This window comes from Chenopodium quinoa, unplaced genomic scaffold, assembly GCF_001683475.1.
Source record: "Chenopodium quinoa cultivar QQ74 unplaced genomic scaffold, ASM168347v1, whole genome shotgun sequence".
NCBI classification, from domain to species: Eukaryota; Viridiplantae; Streptophyta; class Magnoliopsida; order Caryophyllales; family Amaranthaceae; genus Chenopodium; species Chenopodium quinoa.
This window is the reverse complement of record NW_018744118.1, coordinates 494,319-516,102: the sequence shown is the minus strand read 5'-3', so window position 1 is coordinate 516,102 and position 21,784 is coordinate 494,319. Positions and strand designations below refer to the sequence as shown.

General features: G+C 41.0%; 1 protein-coding gene across 4 annotated transcripts; it reads right to left on the bottom strand.

Moving 5' to 3' along the window:
* Positions 1 to 1,340: 1,340 nt before the first annotated feature.
* LOC110692624 (ran GTPase-activating protein 1-like) lies at positions 1,341 to 6,997 on the bottom strand. Of its 4 annotated transcripts, XR_002505494.1 has the most exons (6): positions 6,488 to 6,997; positions 4,826 to 4,914; positions 3,992 to 4,354; positions 3,796 to 3,895; positions 3,604 to 3,656; positions 1,342 to 1,849 (listed from the first exon to the last, which is right to left on the bottom strand). XR_002505494.1 is itself a non-coding variant. In XM_021869654.1 (5 exons), the coding sequence occupies exons 3-4, from the start codon at positions 4,304 to 4,306 to the stop codon at positions 3,818 to 3,820; spliced, it is 393 nt and encodes a 130-aa protein (XP_021725346.1). In that variant the 5' UTR covers positions 4,307 to 4,354; positions 4,826 to 4,914; positions 6,488 to 6,993; the 3' UTR covers positions 3,507 to 3,656; positions 3,796 to 3,817. The 4 variants fall into 4 exon arrangements, 2 of the variants coding, with proteins under 2 accessions (XP_021725346.1, XP_021725347.1); XR_002505495.1 differs by lacking the exon at positions 3,604 to 3,656 and having other exon boundaries at positions 1,341 to 1,849; XM_021869654.1 differs by lacking the exon at positions 1,342 to 1,849 and having other exon boundaries at positions 3,507 to 3,656; positions 6,488 to 6,993.
* Between the last annotated feature and the right edge of the window lie 14,787 nt (positions 6,998 to 21,784).

The following is a 21,784-nucleotide window of genomic DNA, read 5'->3' as shown; positions in this document are numbered from 1 at the left end:
CTATTTGTAATTATTAATATTTTTATTAATTATATTATTGATTGTTAATATTAATATTATTATTATTAATTAATCATATTAATATTATTATTATTAATTAAAACATTAATATTATTATGAGAGGTCACTATTAATATTATGACAGGTCACTGAAATTATTATTATTATTATATTATAATTATTAATAATATTGTCGAGAAAAAAAAAAATTGAAATGGGAAGCGGTTTGGCGCCAAAATCTCTCCCCATTACACTTCACATATCATTTGTGAAATGCAAATGGGAAGCGGTTTGGCGCCAAAACCGCTTCCCATTCTCTCCAAATGGGAAACGGTTTGAACCGCTTGCCATTTAAATGGGCAATGGGAAGCCTCCCGAACCCGAGAGGTTCAAAACCGCTTTCCATTAGGGGGTTTAAACCGCTTCCCATTCGGGGGTTTGAACCGCTTCCCATTTACTTTTTTCTACTAGTGTTCTCCAAATTTGCAATACTATTACTATAATAATTGTTACTACAATAATTGTTCACATATCAAATTTTCTTCGCGGGTTGATGATGTAGGCAACAATGGTAAAAAGTAAATCAAGAGCGTGATTTGGCTTTAAGCACATCATACTTGATAACTTATTATATATGTTAAGGTATTTAGTAGCTTTGATAGCGTTGTGTGTAATTACTATGAATATTATTTTTAGGAAAATATCTATATATCTCTGTATTCAAATACTAGACTTGTTTAGTTGAATTGGATATATATAATGTATGTTATTATGTCAACGGATTCATACATATATGTATATATGTGTGTACTGTGTGTGTTTATATAATTTACTTTTTGTAAATACATTTTCATCAATTATCATTTTATATATTATTATTTTGTTTGTTCAAAGTTTTATACTTCATTAACTTAATTTTATCAATTTTCGTCCAAAAAAAATAGAGTGGAAATAGTGATGGTTTCGTGCATCAAAGTTATTGGTGGGTATTAAAATTGGTGGAAATAATATATCATCACTTTGACACAAAAAAGTGTCACAATTTTTTTAACAATGACTAACAAAAACGTCACATTTTTTAGGACATTAACAATGGAGGAAAGTACATGCCCCCAATTTGACACAAAAAAGCGTCATAATTTGTTAGTAATGACTCAAAAAAGTGTCATAATTTTTTAGCAATGACACAAAGAAGTGTCATAATAATTTAGCAATGACACACAAAAGTGACATATTATACTTGAAAATTGACATAAAAAGCGTCAAAATATTTTGGCTTCAAAGATTTTGACGCTTTTTAAAGCGCCAAAATAGAAAATTATGATGCTTTTTAAGGTCAATATATGTACAAAAAGCGTCAAAATGTGCCTTGTTTTTTTGTAGAGATATATCATGCTTGACGGTAATGAAAATTAAGCCTCACAGTAAACACACTCACTTTAAACTAATTGGAATAAATCAAACATTCAACTCAGTTCATCAGATTCACTTGATCACATAAGTTTAGTGACTCACTAATGTTATAGCCCTAGAAACATTCCAGAAAAGCTCTTTGAAGGTTGATCCACTAAATTGAAACTTGAAATTGGCCCATATATGCCTCACACAATACTTCTTTTCAACAAATGGAACTTGAAATTCAAAGGCTTCAAGCAAACCCTGTTGGACATACTAAGGTCATTACATTAGTGCACAAATAACTAACATATTAGTTCCTTTAAATCAGCAAATTTGGGCAAAGACTACCACTTTTGTCTGTCAGACATGAATGTCCAACCACCACCTTCAGCAACATCACCAAGGTCCTTTTTCAAACACTCCAAGAGCCAGCGGCACCAGGTTTCTTTCACTAAAAAAAAAAGAAAAATCATTTATAGAAGCAATAAAAAAAATGCCTCAATGATAGTGATATAGCCTCTATTACTTTTAGAAGCAACAACTTAAGTGCCTCTAATAAGTCTGTCGCTAATTGATGGCATGCCTGTAAAGCCTCGTTTAGAGGCAATACAATGTATAGCTTTTTAAAGCCCTTATATTTAGAGGCAACCATATAATCTTGCCTCTAAATATAATGAGGCATTATAAAAGTTTGCTTCAAAATACCATATATAACCAAGGGCAACCATATAATTTTGCCTCAAAATATAATTAGAGACATCATATAAATTTGCTTCCAAATACCATATACATTTAGGGGTAATCATATCATTTTATCTCAAAATATAATTAGATGCATTTCGTATATTAATGCTAATGATATTTAGATGCAAATAAATAATTTGATGTGGATGATTTTTGGAGGCTTAATACATAATATATGATGCCTCTAAATTATTGAATCTAGATATATAGAAATTTATTCATACAATATCCAATTTTATGATATACTTTTCGTTGTAGATTTATAGGCAAATCATTTATAGTGATTGACCATGTTAATATAACATAAGTAAAGCCAAAGAAAATCATGACTAACAATGTTGATTTCATTGAATCAAATTGAAATGATTTTATTTATAATTTAGGAAAAATTGTTTTTAATAATCCCACTTTTGATTATTATCTAATAATCCCACATTTATAGTGCATTCTCTTTTATTGGTCCTTTACCTGTTGGTAACCAGTTTTAACAAGTTAAAATGATACGTATCACTTTATGATTAGTTGATAGATTTATAAAATAAAATTTTTTTTAAAAAAAAACTAAAAATAAAAAAAATTAACAAAAGTAACCCACCAGCGAACCGCAAACCCCCACACCACCCTAGCCCAAACCCTCCGACATCCATCCCCTCCCCACCTCCCACTACTGGAACCCCCTTCCCCACCCTCACCCAACGAAAACCGTCTGCTCTTGTTAATTGCTCTTGTTAATTGCAGGGAGTATGGGTGAATTAAATGGTGCGATGGTGAAGCAAACATTGGGGTTGCAATGCTTCAATAATCACAATTTGCTGGGTGATCGAATTTAGGTTGGCATTGATGTGCGTAAGTGTTGCATGGGTGGCGCGACGGTGGTTGAGATGTGTGATTGGGGTGGTTGAGTTGTAACTATTCGCTTTGCGCTGTTGATGTTGAGGGAGTACGGGCTGTGAGGGGGAGAGTGGCGAACAAGGAGGTGAAGTGTTGTGGGTAGCTACTCAGAAAGTGCGGTGGTTGTTGTGGTTGTGTGGGTTGTGCGTGAGGAGGGAGGTGGCGAATAAGGAGGTGAAGTGTTGTGGCCCTAAATATTTTTTTTATGATTTTTTTAGTTTTTATATTTTTTTTATCCGCTCGTGTAGTGACACATGTCATTTAGTAAAAAATTTTATAAAAAAAAAAAAACCCAACGTTCAGGTTACCGGTCACAAGGGACCAGTAGAAGAGAATGTCGTATAAAGGTGGGATTATTCACAGCGAACCGATCAAAGGTGGGATTATTAAAAGCAAATTTCCTATAATTTAATAGTACGTCATTACATAATTGATCCCAAAAATGTATTTAAGTTATTCCTATGTAACTTAGCTTCAAAACAATTACGTGACTAGTTATAAAATATTGATAATGTGAAATAACAAAGAGGTTTCATTTAGAACTATAAGCTTGAAAAAAAGACATCATACAATTGCTTTTAATTCGATCTCTACTTCTCTAGCCATCTTCATGGTATAATATCCTGTCATTGTAAAAGTATGGAATAAAATATTTGTTGCAATGATGAAAAATAACTGAAATAAGCATTACTCATAATGCATAAATAAATAAAATTTCAATGATCATAAATAAATATTAAAATTAATTTTACTAAAACTTACAATGATTTAAAAATAAGTAGTACTACTCCTCTTGATCTGCTTGCATTTCTTCATCCTCATCCTCATCAACACCCTCATCTTCATCCTCACCTTCATTAACCTATAATTTCATAACTTATATGCAATGACAAATATAAAAAAAAAATAAAAAAATTAATTCAAATATAATGTAACGATATTAAATAATGAAATATACCTCATCCATATTTATTTCACACAAATCATAACCTAGATGGTTCAAAATGTTTCCTATGAAACCTTTCATAACCTCCATTTCCTTCTGAAGTCCTCCCATCTTTTTAGTCAGGGCCTTATTTTTCACATTGGCTTCTTTTGCCTCTTTTTTAGCCTCTATTGCCTCATTCTTTGCCTCATCAGCTTCTTTGCGTAACTTTTCTCCTTCACTAAATGTCTCATATAATGATGTAATATAAGGACTTACTCCATTGCTACGATGACGACCACGCTTACCAATGGGCTTAACTTTAGCATAGATTTCTTCATCTGTCATATGTATTTCTCCATCTTTATGTTGCACTAGAAGCTCCTTAATTTTTGACTTCACATAAAAAATAATTATGTAAGAATTATAAAAAGAGGGAAATTACATATTAAATTAATGCTAGCAAAATAAAAAAGAAATTTAAAAAAAAAAACAGGTCACAAGTTTTTATTTATACTATTAGATAGCTTATAACATTTATCTTAGTTTCTACCAAAATTTTGGCAGCATCTCCTTTGTAATATGACTAAAACCAAATTTTATTAAAATCCTTTTCAACCTGCCTTGTCACATAATAAGCATAATACAACTCCAACATTATTTCAATAACAACACTACTACTGAAATCACCTCCACATTTTATTATTAGTATTACTCTTATCTTTTGCAATAAACATAAATAACAAAATTTATAACAGATATTAAAAGTGATTATTACTTACATTACTTCATCAACTTTTTTAACACTAGATATAATCACTTTTACACACTAATTATATATACATTATATAGACTATTATTTCTTACCAGAGTTTCTTTTGCCACTTCAGTAATAGGAACTTCATCACTTTTTGAATGTGTTTGAATGTGTTCATTTCAGAGTGCTTGATTGACACCTAAAGAAAATTGAAACAAAATAAAATTGTATGCACATGTATTTGATTAATATGACCTTCCAACAAAAGATACTATTTGGATGGTCATATGTTACTTTATCTAAAGTTGTTGACTTGTTACAGAGTAAGAATGATACAATATTACGTACTTTTTATTTATAACAACCAAAAATTTAAATAGATCATATTCTAAATGGAGGGTATACAAAAACTAAATAAAGCTTGAACAATACATATATAATAACAACCCAAATCATGTATTCTTCTGACCTTACTCTAGGCTATTTAAATCATCATTAGCCTTCACAAATTGCTAAATCATTATATGTTGGGCTAGGGGTATTAACTTGGTGCGGTTGATTAAGTCCTTATCACATATAACCCCTTTGAACAATACATATCCTCCTATGTTTACAACTATTTGATATGCAAACTCACCATCGATTTCGTCGATTAAGCTCACTTTTTTCTCACACAATATACTGTTATATGTTGTTTATTCTTCTGTCTTCTTTTTCTCACACAAATCATTAATCTACATGTATTTGTTGGAAATATGATGTTGTAACCATGAAAATAATAGAGAAATTAGGGAAAAAATACGATAATCCATTGTAGATCTCATATAAGCTGTGCCGCGTTTTATGGCTGTCCTAGAAGCGTATTTCACCACCACCGGTACGAGGCTCTCAGTGACGAATGCTCCCCAAGGGTAACACAGCTACCTTCCAACTCTGTACCACGATTGGAAGGTTGGAATTACTTCAAGAACTCCTCATATATCTATAAGAAAGGGTTTGTGTTTAGGGTTTCACAATACTCTGTGTTTTCCGTCTCTCAAGTATAATTAATAGCTTAAGGGTATTTATAGGTTATGAAAAGGAATAAAACTACGGATCATAACCCAGTCAAAAACATGTTCTCGAAGCCTTGCCAGGTCGGGCCAAAGGCCCGTCCGGTCGAGCGCGAGAAGCACAATCCAAAAACACCGGTTTTAAGCTCCCCTCGGTCTGCCATGGCAAGACTGTCCGACAGGGCATGCAGGACAAGATTTAATACGAAGTGTTCCTAAGCACCGCCCGATCTGCCAGGGCATAGTCGCCCGACAGGGCATGTGTAAGATTAACACGGAGTATACTACTTCGATGACAAGCCTTCTTCTCACCGCCCTACCCCCCAGGGCATGTCCGCCCGACAAGGCATATGGGATCAAGAAGCTTAACATTAAAATAGCTTTATACAATCGACTTATCGAATCGTTGGACTTGCATTACTCCCAACAATATTTTCACCAAATTCAACCCCTATTATACATTTTTATATTTTTATATTTTTAAATAGTGTTATACTTTAATCAAAACTTCCCTTATTGTATAATATAGTAGATAATAAACATCAAAGTTCTTTATAGCATTCAATTTCAATTTGACAATCAAAGTAGTTCAATCTAAAAATTATTAATAATAACCCTACATTCGCAGTTCAATCTAAAAATTATGAAACCCTTAGATTCAAGATAACTTAAAATAACCATACAAAATTACTTCTATTGATAATTAAAAAAATTAATTACCTTGGACAGTGATATGTACTCTGACAGATCAAATTCGGCCGCTAATTCCAATCGCTATTTTACTTCGATTTGCTTCGCTCGTCCAAAAGTTCAGTAAGATTAATTTTTGAAATTGCTTAGGGTAAAATTTTGGGAGGAAAATTTGATAAAGATGAAATAAAATTTTCCCTCTCAAATCTTGAGGCTGGTTCAGTTTCGAAAATTCCCTTATTTTAGAACAAAATTCTCCGAAATTATCATGAAGATAATCATGAAAAGAATATTTTTTCCATTATTTTTTAATCGTTGAAATTGGATATGTCTATGAAAGATTTGGTGGGTTTTTTTTATTTCTTTTTGGGGAAATAATGGCGGAGGATACGAAGCTACTTTTCATTGTTGGGGCTTCTTTCCCTTTTTGTTACTATATGTGTAAGGCTTGTAATAAGGCTATGATCTAAGTACTTCGTATGCTTTTGTTCCTTTTATTTTCTTTTTTATTTATTCTTTTTTTGGATACATGTTTCCTTTTATTTTCTTTAGAATTTTATTTATTTATAACCAAGAATAAGTTATTAAGTTTAATAAACAAACATATTTACTTCCTTTTTTTTTTAAGTGTTATAATTAGATCGCTAGATAAATTTTTAAATAATTTAGTAAACCTTAGTGTTTAGGGTAAAAATACCTATGCCACGTGGCCCAGTAGCATGATGACACGTGGCAGTCCACCAGAGGCCCAACGGGATCCAATCGGATGCTGACACGTGGCATTGTATTCCCAAAGGGGGAGCAGATCCTCATCTGCAAGGGGAAATTCCTCATTTATTACACACACAAAAATCCATAAACATATACACCAAAAACTGAGCAATCTTAATTGCGGAATCTCTCTTAATCAGGGAGAAAAACCCATTTACTTTCCTCACTTTTACCCATCCAAAATCATACTAACTTGATCGTCGGAGGCGGAACTCCACCCAACCGGAGTATCGTGGTTTTGCAGGTACGGACGTCAGGCGTGCATACTTAGGATTGTAACTCTCCCAAGGGACTCCAAAAAACCCCCGAAACATTTGGCACCGTCTGTGGGGAGAGTACTTCTGAGATGGCATCTGATACTGTACCGCCTGTAGAAGGCAGCCGGCCTACGGCTCAACCTGAGGTCCATACGGACCATGATAGCAGTGACGACTATGAGGTCGACACTTATGTGGCCCCAGACGGGTCACTCCGAAAAAGGCGCATCCGTTCCAAGGAAACAAGGGAACGGGGCCAAGACAAAGTTGGACCCAGCAACCCAGGCGGCAAGCCTGCTGGGCAACCCCAGGCGACGGAGGGTGCTGCCCCCGTCACTAGAGACGAGCTCATGAAATTCATGACGAGTTTCAAGGGGGAAATAAAGGACATCATCAAAAAGTCAACTGGCTCAAACAAGGGTCAGTCGGCAAAGAAGTCATCTCCCTCCAGGAAGAAGCAAATCAAAGACCGGGTGCCTACCCCTCACCCCAAACCCAAGGAGACGGATGGGCCCCTGATCGACCTCTCAAAACTTCGTTTCCCTGAATCAGGGCAAAGGAAGGCCATCCGGTAAACACAGCCGGATGGGTCAAAGAAGACTTTCTCTGACGCCCGGACTTTCATCCAGGAGAAGAGAAGTCAGCAAATGTCTAGGTCGGCCTCAACGTCGACTTACCCAGACGCATCAAGGGAGTCAGTCACGCGACATGTCCGCACGTACTGGCCCTCATATCATCCAGCCGGCTCCGTATGTGCCCCAACAGCCATACATGTCGTATGGATCACCATACATTCAGTCGTCCCCCTTTGGAGGTCAGGCGGCACATCAAGTCCAGCCTATGGACTGGCAGCTCCAGCTGCTAAACCTAGGGGAACAACCTTCGACTTTCTCCCGGGAGATAACCGAGGCGGCACAGCCGGCCAAGGTTAAAAATGTTTTGGTAGGTACCTACGACGGTACCACTAACCCGGAGGACAACCTAATGGCATACACCAACCTCATGTACCTACAGGGGTTGGATGATGCCGCCTGGTGCCGATGCTTCCCGGCTATGCTGAAGGGCATAGCCCAACGATGGTTTGGCAACCTGCCAGCCGGGTGTATCAACAGCTTTAAGACGCTTACATACCTGTTTGCGTCCAAGTTCTCCATGAACATCCCTACCAAAAAGACAAGTCTCGACCTAGTGGCTATCCAGCAGGGAGACAAGGAGGGACTACGGTCCTATGTCAGGCGGTTTAATCTGATGAGAATTCAGATTCAAGGGCTGTCTGATGAAGTTGCATATACAAACTTCTTCAAGGGTTTAGAGGATGGGTCAACCTTCAAGTTTGACCTGGTCCGCAAGAGGGTTGCTACCCTCCAAGAGGCGTTAATGGAGGCCGAAGCCTATATACAGGCGACGAAACTCTATGCCGTCAGGCACTCGTCGGAACCCAGGAGGTCCGACAAGAAGGACAGCCGGCCTACTCAACCGGCAAAAAAAGAAGAAAAGAAAAGAAGTCTGGGCAGCGGACCGCACTAGTCAGCCGTCCCAGAAGAAACAAAGAAAGTTGGAGCCGTACGTCCCCAAGTACGAGTTCAACAAGGGCTGCTCCTCCATCCTCACGGAGATAAAAGACCGGTTGACCCTTGAAAAACCGGCTGCAATGAAGAGCTCTATCAAGAACAGAGACAAGAGCAAGTACTATCACTTCCATCATGATGTCGGCCACGACACCAATGGTTGCTATAGCCTCAGGCGGCTATTAGACCGTCTGGCTGACGAGGGGGCTCTGAAGTCTTATCTGGTGAAGTCCATGTAGGGTTTCGTAGTGACCCGACACTACGCGGAAGGAAACCCACCAAGACCCGCCCCTTAATTAAAGCAATTAAGCAAGCATAATTAACTTAATCAAACAAGATTAAGGACAAGAATTATACCTTTGACGCGTGCTTCGCTCCCAATGAGCTCTTACTTCAAAATCCCAAAAAGACGAGATCTCCGACGGATCGTACCCTCGACCCGACCCGAGCGTCCTAAGTCTTGAAGGTTAGTCAAGACCCGGACAAAATAACTATGAGTTTTACGAATCAAAGGTTTACTCTTTTCTAGAGTTGCCTTTTTAAATCCACTCAAGGTTATTTCAAATCCCAATACCAAGCTTGGTATTTATAGGGAAATGATCCCTTGATATTTCATCCTCCACCAATGTGGGAGAATGAATTTTGCTAATTAATTTATTTCTAAAATAAATCAATAAACAAATGCAATCACAATTTGACAAGTGTCAAGGAGGGAGAGAGTGTTAGGTGAGGACCATGGAAAGGTGGGGGGGGGACCAATGCCTTGCTCCCCAAGGCTTTCCCAAAGCCTTGGTCCCCACTCTCCTCACAAACCGCCTCACCATAGCATGCTGCCCAGCTTCCAGCTAGCGTGCCAACTGGCTGTGCCAGCTAGCCTAGCATGCTAGCACAAGCCCAGCAGCATCGCTGATGCTCGTTGGTGCGTGCTGGCGCTGGCGCTGGTGCGTGCTGGCGCTGCTGCCAGCATCCCTCGCATCCTTGCTACTCTCATGGCCCAGCATGCGTGCTGCTAGCGAGCCACGCATGCTGGCCTCTTGCCACGCACCGCACTCCTATACCATGCGCACCACGCATCTCTCTCGCACACAATGCCTAGCATGCGTGCTGTTAGCGAGCCACGCATGCTTGGCTTGACGTTGCTTGCTAGCTTCCCAGCCCTTCGCACATACTCTTGCACTCCCTTACGCATCAGCCTCGGCACTGCGCCCTATGCACGCACATGCCTCGCCCAGGCACCACGCACCACGCATGCGCCAGTGCCTAGCACTAGGTGTGCTTGGTGCGTGTGGTCCTGCCATGCGCCCAGCACTATGCTAGGGCTGCTATGGCATTAGGCCATCCTAGGGCACGCATGGTGCGCCTAGTGATGCTGCTTGGGTTGCGATGGCGCCCAGCCATCCTAGGCCACGCATGGTGCGCCTAGTGATGCGTATAGGCCCTACGATTGGGCTGCTGGCTTGCGATGGTGCCTAACATCATGCTAGGGCTGCGATAGCGCCTAGGCATGATGCTAGGGCTGTGCTGGCGCGCCTGGTGCTAGCGACAACCAGCCATGGTGCCTAGCCATCATGCTAAGGCTGCCGTGGCGCGCCTAGTGACTATGATGAGCTAGCCTAGCCTAGCTATGCTACGCTCATGCTTGTCGATTGTGATTTTGCGACGCTCGGTCTCGACGCCCTAGGCTCAACTTCCGACGTCTGTATTCGTAAAACTCTGTCGACTCATTAAATCCTTTCGGATTAATTCGACGTCTCGGATCGGATATTCGATTGGGTTCGACCCGAAGGGTTCAGTTAAGATTAAGCTGTAATATCAATTGTATCCTGATATTACTGATCGGAAGCGGCCTCCACCTAGGCATTCCGATCACTTGACCTTACTGAAGAATTACCTCTATAATAATTCTGAACCCTCTATCGGAATAATACACTTGTTGGAAGGACATCATTCCTTTCAATCTCCCACTTGTCTTTCCGGACAAGTGTGCACATTATGTATAGCTCATTTCCTTTGTCTCTTAATGTTTCTTCGTGAACTATAAGGTAAGATTCTTTGTCATCCTTATTACGTTCAGAAGTGTTTCTCGATCTCCGAGTTTGACTGTCAAATAAGCAGATGATTTCTAAAATCCATCTGAGCATGGCCATGCATTTTACAGTCTTACCTTCGAGCGGCCTTTTAAACAACAAAACATTTTCCCTATTGTTAGTAGGGGGACAATCCCAGTCTTGTATTGTAAGTTCTTCTTACTAAGAGGACATAGACTCCCGAGTGTTCCCGTTATGATCCCCAGTTACGGCAGACGTTAGGAAACATCAAAGAGCCTAGTACTCAAACAAGAAAACTTCACAGTACTCATGGTCTGAGGAAATAAGTTCCGATAGCCATAATGAGAAATGTACTTATGACAAAATTTTAATTTTCTTAAAGTACTCTCATAGGTCTTATCCAGTACAGTTCTAAACTGTACCTGTGCAAATGATTTATGACTGTCACGTCCTCGCAGCACAAGAAACGGTGCTGTAAATCATACTACACACTAATCTATTGTGGTCATCAATCGTCCATCTGTTAGACGACCTCGATTAGGGATACTTTTCGATTTAATATTCAATGTTCACTTAACAGGTGTTTCTTTATCCAAGACATTGTCTTGATACCCTGTTTTGAATATTTCCGTAAATCGAATGGACTCATTATTTAATTCTAAACCACAATTAAATAGTAATGGAGTGAATGATAATTTTGCACAAAAATTAATTACTCCATTAATGAATGGTTTTAGTACAGTGTCTTACATTAAATCAACCCTGTTTAATTAAAACACTTGTACAAGGAATATCAAAGCCAGTCTCCAACATGCTTGATTCCCATTGCCTCAACGTGTTTGTTGTGTTTCACTTGAGGCAGAGGTTTAGTCAAAGGATCGGCCACATTATCGTCCGTGCCGATCTTACAAATTCTGATTTCACCTTCGGATTTCCATTCCCTTATCATGTGAAATCGCCGTTGCACGTGTTTGACCTTCTGGTGTTCTCTCGGCTCTCTGGCCTGAGCGATAGCTCCATTATTATCACAATAAAGGTCTATCGGTCCCTTGATTGAGGGTACAACACCAAGTTCACTGATGAACTTGCGAATCCAAACAGCTTCCTTGGCAGCTTCCGAAGCGGCCAAGTACTCGGCTTCAGTTGTAGAGTCTGCAGTGGTGCTCTGCTTGGCACTCCTCCAGCTGAACGCTCCTCCATTCAGACAGAATACATATCCCGACTGTGACTTGAAGTCGTCTCTGTCAGTCTGGAAGCTAGCGTCGGTGTAACCTTCAACAACCAGTTCTTTGTGGCCTCCATACACCAGGAATTTATCCTTGTTCCTTTTCAGGTACTTAAGGATGTTCTTGGCCGCAGTCCAATGCGCCTCTCCTGGGTTCGATTGGTATCGACTCGTTGCACTCAGGGCATACGATACATCTGGCCTTGTACATATCATGGCATACATGATCGATCTGATTAGCGAAGCATATGGGATCTGATTCATTCTTTCTCGCTCAACAGGTGTCTGCGGACACTGTTTCTTGCTGAGAGTTATGCCATGGGACATGGGTAAATGCCCTCTTTTGGCATTTTCCATATTGAATCGAGCCAGTACCTTATCAATGTAAGTACTTTGGCTTAATCCAATAATCCTCTTTGATCTATCCCTGTAGATCTTGATGCCCAATATGTACTGTGCCTCTCCTAAGTCCTTCATTGAAAAGCACTTTCCCAACCAGCCCTTTACGGACTCCAACAATTTTGTGTTGTTTCCAATGAGCAGTATGTCATCTACATACAGGACCAGGAATGCAATATCACTCCCACTGACCTTCTTGTATACACAAGACTCATCTGGATTCTTGATAAAACCAAACTTGCTGATGGCTTCATCAAATCGCAAATTCCAACTCCTGCTGGCTTGCTTTAGTCCATAAATGGACTTCTTCAGCTTGCAAACCTTTCCAGCGTTTCCTGGATCGACAAAACCCTCTGGCTGTGTCATATACACAGTTTCTTCCAAAATCCCATTAAGAAAGGCGGTTTTGACATCCATTTGCCATATTTCGTAATCGTAATATGCAGCAATCGCTAGGATGATCCGGATGGACTTTAGCATTGCAACTGGTGAAAAAGTTTCATCATAGTCAATCCCGTGGACTTGTCTATAACCTTTTGCCACCAGTCTAGCTTTGTATATCGATACATTTCCATCTTTGTCTGTCTTCACTTTGAAGATCCATTTGCAACCAATGGGTGTATAACCCTCGGGCAAATTCACCAAGTCCCAGACTTGATTTTCAGACATGAAGTCCATCTCGGATTTTATGGCCTCTTGCCATTTTGCAGAGTTGGGGCTCGTCATAGCTTGCTTGTATGTCGCCGGCTCATCACCATCCATAACTAGGATGTCCTGATCATCAGTTAAGACAATACCGAGGTATCTGTCTGGTTGAGATCTTTGCCGTTACGACCTACGTAGGGTAATCGGTTGAGCATTTACATTGTCTGTTTGACTCTGACCAATCTTCTCAGATGCTTCCAAAGTATCTAGATTGTCAGTTTTGTCAGGTTGACATTGTTGCTCGTCCTCTCGAACTTCGTCGAGTTTGATTTTCCTCTCACTTGTCATTTTGGAAAGGTGATCCTTCTCCAAAAAGACACCATCACGAGCAACAAATACTTTGTTCTCGGATTTATTGTAGAAGTAATACCCTTTGGTTTCTTTTGGATATCCCACAAAGAAACACTTATCCGATTTGGGGTGAAGTTTGTCCGAAATTAATCGCTTGAAATATGCTTCGCATCCCCAAATCTTGAGAAAAGACAACCTGGGAGGTTTCTTAGTCCATAATTCATATGGAGTCTTTTCAACAGCTTTTGACGGAGCTCTATTCAGTGTTAGTGCTGCTGTTTGTAGCGCATGTCCCCAAAACGAGATAGGGAGTTCACTAAGACTCATCATTGACCGAACCATGTCTAACAAGGTCCGATTCCTCCGTTTGGACACTCCGTTCCATTGAGGAGTTTCAGGAGGTGTCAACTCTGAAAGAATGCCACATTCTTTCAAGTGATCGTCGAATTCATGGCTCAAATATTCGCCACCTCGATCCGATCGAAGTGCTTTAATTTTCTTGCCAAGTTGATTTTCAACCTCTTTCTGAAATTCTTTGAACTTTTCAAAGGATTTAGATTTATTCGACATTAAGTAGATATAGCCATATCTACTATAATCGTCGGTGAAGGTGATGAAATATCGGTAACCTTGCCTTGCGGGTGTGCTCATAGGTCCACATACATCCGTGTGTATTAGATCTAATAAGTCACTTACCCTTTCTCCCAACTAAGAGAATGGCTGTTTGATCATCTTGCCTAATAAGCATCCTTCGCAATTTTCAAATGACTCTAAGTCAAATGGTTCAAGAACACCTTCTCGAAGAAGTTTCTTGATGCGTTTGATGTTAATGTGGCCAAGACAACAATGCCACAAGTAGGTTTGGTTCGACTCGATGGTCTTAGCTTAGTGGTATCAACTTTTGTCATATGTAAAACATGCAATTTAATTGAACATAAATTTGTAAACTTGAAACAACTAGTGTTAAAAGTCTTACATTTGAAATTCCTAGGTGTCCAACACCTATGGATATGTTCAAAGAATGATGAAAACTAGAAATAGTTTAATTACATATTATAGACAAAATAGTGCATGCAAGCACGACCGAAAAACCATCTTCGTCGTCTTTTGCCCATGCACCAACACTTGATAAGCTTCTCACTTGGTCCCTGAAAAGGCAACATTAAGTGAGTCATACTTGGTATCCAATAACTTATGATAAGCTTAATCCACAAGTGTTTAAGGAAGATACCTGAGGCGGATGATCCATTCCTCTCCTCCTCCTTCCGAAAGAGCTTGCATTCTCTCTTGAAGTGGCCTTGCCCGCCACAGTAGAAGCAACGAATCTTAGCCTTAACCTTGAGATCCCTCCTTCTTGATGGTCTTTTGGTTGCCCCAAATGAGTTGGCCCGGTGCAGAAGCTCCACCACATTCTTTAAGGAATGTGTCTCCTTTGAATCAGAAATATATGCCTTTAATGCATCATATCCTGAGTGGAGTGAAGTGAGCAAAATATGACCGGCCATTCCATCTTCTACTGGAATTCCGAGGAGTTCCATGTGCTTGAGGAGCTTAGTCATTCTTGCCACATGGGGTCGGAGGGGCATACCCGGTCTCAACTTAGTGTTGCAGACCGTAGACCAAAGATGGTACCTCTCTTTCGCAAGACAACCTTGATCTGACGGCTTTACACTCATGTCCGTAAGTGACCTAGTCACTTCAAACAAGAGTCCATCATTGTTGTCGTTGAAACTCTTAGAGAATCTCACACCGACAATATCCCTTAGTCCTCCAAGGAACAAATCTGGGAAGGAGAGTGGAAGTTTTTCTTTCCATTCTTCCGAGATGGAGTTAGCCATGAGTTGTGACACTAATTTGCAGTCTTTCGACCATGCACAATAAGTTTCGTCACTTAAGAGGGTCTTGGAACAGAGAGTTGGGAGGGAAGTATCCAGAACATACTCCTTGGAACAACTCCGGAGAGTTTTCCTGAGTTCTTCTTCCCATTCATCAAGATTTGTTAAGTTAAGCTTGATAGCTAACTTATCGGGGAGTTCCGGGCACATTTGGTTGTTGTTCGAGTTACTTGCAGACATAATTTCTACAATTGAAAGAATTTGAAATGAAAAACCATTCATACATCAATAAGTTGAAATTTAAAGCGTTCATGCACTTATTAACACTTATTGAACATTTTATCCACGCATTTTAAGATTGTCCCTTATGGGCGAGAATAAAATGATTCCGAGATCCCAAAGATCAAGAAATGGATAAGCATGCTTTGGCTTGTCTTAACCATTAAATATCTTAAGGTAAGCAATCCAATTGCTAATAGCTCTAAGCTACTCTCGGTTTGATAAAATGTCGCATCTAATGCATACTTGACTTTTTATCTCTTTTGCCACGACATCTAAGGACTCCTTACTAATATCGTTGAGCTTAACCAAGACAACTTGTATACCTAGTATACCTTACGTTCCTAGGGAAGTAGTGATGCCTCGCTTTGGCGTAATTCATCACGTACGCGCATTAGTTCGGTAAGTGTTGTTCTTGGAATGGCAAATTTTAGCTCAATATTATTAAGGGACCTAGGGTTTCTATGTTGGTTGATTTAAGTGAACTTAACTAATCATCGCAACATCATAGAAATCCTAGACATGCATCTAGCAATCATATATATATAACAATATATAAGGCATAAAATAGATGCATTTGGAAACTAGCATGACCCCTTGAAATCTTCAATTTCCATGGGTCTTCATCTTGGCTCGTCTTCGTCGAAACGTCGTCTTGAGACTTCTTGGCCAAAATGAAATAAAAGAAGCTAGCTAGAACGACTAAGATTAATCTAAATAGTACAAAAATACTTAACGGATCGCAGACCGTATTTAGATTTACAAAAATACATAACGGAACGCAGTCCGTATTTTCTATCCTAGTCGGGCCCCACTAGTTGCCATTTTCAAACAACCTGTTTTGAAAGCAATTTTTCATTCACCCGTTCACTATTTGTGAACGGCCCATGCAATTTTACGAAATACATAATTAAACACTCAAAACTAGTAACTAACTTAGGTCGTTAATCCAATTAACGCGCCTAATTAAAACTAGTCAAAGTGGTTTAATCCATTATTTCTAAACGCAAAATGCTAACGCATTTAATTAAGCTCCCACTAAATTCCGCATCCGTACTTAATTAATCCGATTAATTAAGTCGGCATAACCCGTAATTTGTCAAAATTTTGCAAAATCAAAATCGAGGTTTTTAGCCTCATTAAAATAAATAATTAAAATTATTAACATGAAAAAACGCAAAATCATAGCTCAATGTTAAGCAAAATCACCCAACAAATCCCTTGGTGGGTGCGCACCATGGCTGCTAGGCAGCCCATGGCATGGCGCCATGGTGCGTGGTTGAGGCCTGCTGTGCCTAGCAAGCAGCGCCTCAAGCCCCAGCTGCCAGGCAGCATGCTTCGCATGCTTGCTAGCACGCTGGTGCCTGCGAGCATCTGGCCTGCTGGGCAGGCGCATCATGATGCTCGTGGTGCACTGGCTGATGCTTGCTGCCCTGCTGCCCAGCAGCTTGCTTCGCAAGCCAGCCCAGCCCAGCCACCCCACGCACCCCTGCCATGCATCCCAGCCACACACACACAGCGCATAGCAGCATCAAGTCTCGCCCTTGTGCGCACCATAGGCAGCCACATGTGGGCTGCTAGGCAGCCCGGCTAGCCTTGGTGGCACTTGGGTGTGTGGCCTTGATTTGCGTGCTATGACTCGGGATTTTAATCCCGATTAACGTGTGACATGAATTAATTCCAAATTATATTTTAGAATTAATTTTAGGGAAAATAAAATAAAACAACCATTAAGTCTAACTTAAACAAATTTTATTTTAATTGGTGCACAAGCCTAAATTTATCCAAAATTACAATTTTGAACAAAATTAGGTCAAACATTATGCTTAAAATAAAATGAGCTATGTCCAAAATTAATCTTGCCAATATGCAAATTAATCATGGATTTGACAAAAGGGAGTTGGAAAAATAAATTAATCATCCAATGATAAAATTTTCCAACTTGCATACTTGTGTAAAATACCAAGATTACATCTTCCAATATGAAGATTAATCAAATTTTACTCACAAGTAATTGAACATAATGGATTTTAATCAACCAAAATATGAAAAAATCCAAACTTTGTTCAACATGGAATTTAGGGTTAGGGTTCCAATCATTTAAACACTTAAAGATTAGAACTTTAACAATACTTGGGAACTTAAAATACAAAATCACAACAAGTTTTCACACCTTATTGCAATTTATTTGCAAAATTGTGAAAAACAAGTTTATGTGATAAATTGGTATATCAACTTAAGCACTAATAAACACTCCATTATTATGCTCAAGGATATTTTAAAACCAGTAGATTAGTGATGCAAATGTGCATTTAATCTAACCTTGTAATGCTTGCATTAATCAAGGCTTAAAAAGAATTAAAACTTTCGTTGAAAAACGAAAAACCCCAGAAAAATGGGTTTCTGGTTCGAATTTGGCTTATGGACAACCCTGAAAGAACTGAAACAGTTCCAGAATGTCGATTCCACCCAAAAATCACTATTTTTGAGCCAAAATTTGGGTTCGACAGCCAAATCGATAATAAAATCGAGTTTTAAAATTTAATTAAAACGAGCATCTAATCTAATTAGATGAACATGAACTAGAAAAATAAATTCTTTAAAACACCTTAATTAAACAATAATTGCAAAAATTAAAAGGAGCGTGGCTCTGATACCACTGTAGGGTTTCGTAGTGACCCGACACTACGCGAAAGGAAACCCACCAAGACCCGCCCCTTAATTAAAGCAATTAAACAAGCATAATTAACTTAATCAAACAAGATTAAGGACAAGAATTATACCTTTGACGCGTGCTTCGCTCCCAATGAGCTCTTACTTCAAAATCCCGAAAAGACGAGATCTCCGACGGATCGTACCCTCGACCCGACCCGAGCGTCCTAAGACTTGAAGGTTAGTCAAGACCCGGACAAAATAACTATGAGTTTTACGAATCAAAGGTTTACTCTTTTCTAGAGTTGCCTTTTTAATTCCACTCAAGGTTGTTTCAAATCCCAATACCAAGCTTGGTAGTTATAGGGAAATGATCCCTTGATATTTCATCCTCCACCAATGTGGGAGAATGAATTTTGCTAATTAATTTATTTCTAAAATAAATCAATAAACAAATGCAATCACAATTCGACAAGTGTCAAGGAGGGAGAGAGTGTTAGGTGAGGACCATGGAGAGGTGGATGGGGGGACCAATGCCTTGCTCCCCAAGGCTTTCCCAAAGCCTTGGTCCCCACTCTCCTCACAAACCGCCTCACCCTAGCATGCTGCCCAGCTGCCAGCTAGCGTGCCAGCTAGCCTAGCATGCTAGCACAAGCCCAGCAGCATCGCTGATGCTCGCTGGTGCGTGCTGGCGCTGGTACTGGCTGGTGCGTGCTGGCGCTGCTGCCAGCATCCCTCGCATCCTTGCTACTCGCATGACCCAGCATGCGTGCTGCTAGCGAGCCACACATGCTGGCCTCTTGCCACGCACCGCACTCCTATACCATGCGCACCACGCATCTTTCTCGCACACAATGCCTAGCATGCGTGCTGCTAGCGAGCCACGCATGCTTGGCTTGACGTTGCTTGCTAGCTTCCCAGCCCTTCGCACATACTCTCGCACTCCCTCACGCATCAGCCTCGGCACTGCGCACTATGCACGCACATGCCTCGCCCAGGCATCACGCACCACGCATGCGCAGTGCCTAGCACTAGCTGTGTTTGGTGCGTGTGGTCCTGCCATGCGCCCAACACTATGCTAGGGCTGCTATGGCATTAGGCCATCCTAGGGCACGCATGGTGCGCCTAGTGATGCTGCCTGGGTTGCGATGGCGCCCAGCCATCCTAGGCCACGCATGGAGCGCCTAGTGATGCGTATAGGCCCTACGATTGGGCTGCTGGCTTGCGATGGGCCTAGCATCATGCTAGGGCTGCGATAGCACCTAAGCATGATGCTAGGGCTGTGCTGGCGCGCCTGGTGCTAGCGACAGCCAGCCATGGTGCCTAGCCATCATGCTAAGGCTGCCATGGCGCGCCTAGTGACTATGATGAGCTAGCCTAGTCTAGCTATGGCTACGCTCATGCTTGTCGATTGTGATTTTGCGACGCTCGGTCTCGACGCCCTAGGCTCGACTTCCGACGTCTGTATTCGTAAAACTCTGTCGACTCATTAAACCCTTTCGGATTAATTTGACGTCTCGGATCGGAGATTCGATTGGGTTCGACCCGAAGGGTTCAGTTAAGATTAAGCTGTAATATCAATTGTATCCTGATATTACTGATCGGAAGCGACCTCTACCTAGGCATTCCGATCACTTGACCTTACTGAAGAATTACCTCTGTAATAATTCTGAACCCTCTATCGGAATAATACACTTGTTGGAAGGACACCATTCCATTCAGTCCAAAGGTAACCCCAAATCTCACAGTGGACAACTGTTAAAAAAGCCGGTTGTGAGCTCTGAGACTAATGAAGAGCACATCTTCACCATAGCAGGCGGCTTTGCAAGCAGAGGTCCTACCATCCGGGGTACTAAGGATAACATTCGGAAGCTATCCAACCTAGAAGATGAGGGCCATGCGTCGAAAGACACTTTCCCTGAGGTCTTCATCTCTGAGAAGGATCGAGGTATGGTCAGGCGGCCCCACGATGACCCCATTGTCATCGAATGCAAGGTTGCCAATCAAACGAGTTGGCCGGATCTTAATTGATACCGGGAGCTCGTCTGACCTGATTAGCGACCAGTGCTTGGCAAAGCTCAAGTACAAGCCTAGTAGCATGCACAAGGCTTCTCACCCCCTAGTCGTCTTTGGGGGAGGAGTAGTGCATCCGGTGGGAAGGATTGACCTACCTATCCGGCTAGGAGAGAAAGGGGAAGGATGGCACATGGTCGTCAAATTTTTGGTGGTTGAGGAATTGACCGCCTACAATCTCATTTTGGGTCGTCCTACCCTAAACGAGTCCAAGTCAGTCATCATCCCATCCCTCATGATGATCAAGTTTGAGAGGGATGACGGGTCAGTCAGTGCCCTGCGCGGGGACCAGAAGACGGCTAGGGAGTGCTACCTCTCAGACGTCAGGCCAACTACAACAGCAGCCAGCCATACTAAGGAGCCCGTCGACCTTGATGACGAGGAAGCCACGCCTGCTTCCAAAGCAGCAGGCAAAAAGAGAAAGGCGGACCAAATGGCCCCCGTAAAAAAAGAAAAACAATATCAATCACTGACCGGGGAAAGGTCAGATGACTTCCGACCCCAGCCGGCTGGTGAGAGCATTGATGTCGTCCTAGACGACAACCGCCCCGACAGAACTGTCAAAGTTGGGACGGTTGATTTTAAAAAGTTGGGAGCAAACTTGCTCTAACTTCTGAAAGAGTTCAAAGACATTTTTTCCTTTGAAGTGGAAGAGATGCTAGGCGTCAGCCCGGATCTAGCTGTCCACAAACTCGCCGTAGATCGCCAAAAAGAAGCCGGTTAGGGAAAAGAAGAGGGATCATGGCAAGGAGAGATCTCAGGCGGCAGCCGCCGAGGTCAAAAAATTGTTAGATGCTGGGTTCATTCGGCAATGCTACTACCCGGATTGGGTAGCCAACGTTGTCCTTGTCAAGAAGACGAATGGTACCTGGCGGATGTGTGTAGACTACACAGATCTGAATAAGGCATGTCTGAAGGATAGTTATCCACTCCCAAAGATCGACAGCCTAGTCGACTCTGCAACCGGTCATGCCTTGATGAGTTTTATGGACGCCTACTCAGGCTTCCATCAAATTCCCCTATGGAAAAAAGATCAAGAGAAGACGGTCTTCGTCACTGATCAGGGGTTGTACTGCTACACGGTAATGCCGTTTGGGTTGAAGAATGCGCCTGCTACCTTCCAACGAATGATAAACATAGTTTTCATCAACCAAATTGGAAGGACCGTAGAGGTGTATATTGATGACATGATAGACAAATCCATGCTACGGGCGGATCACCTAA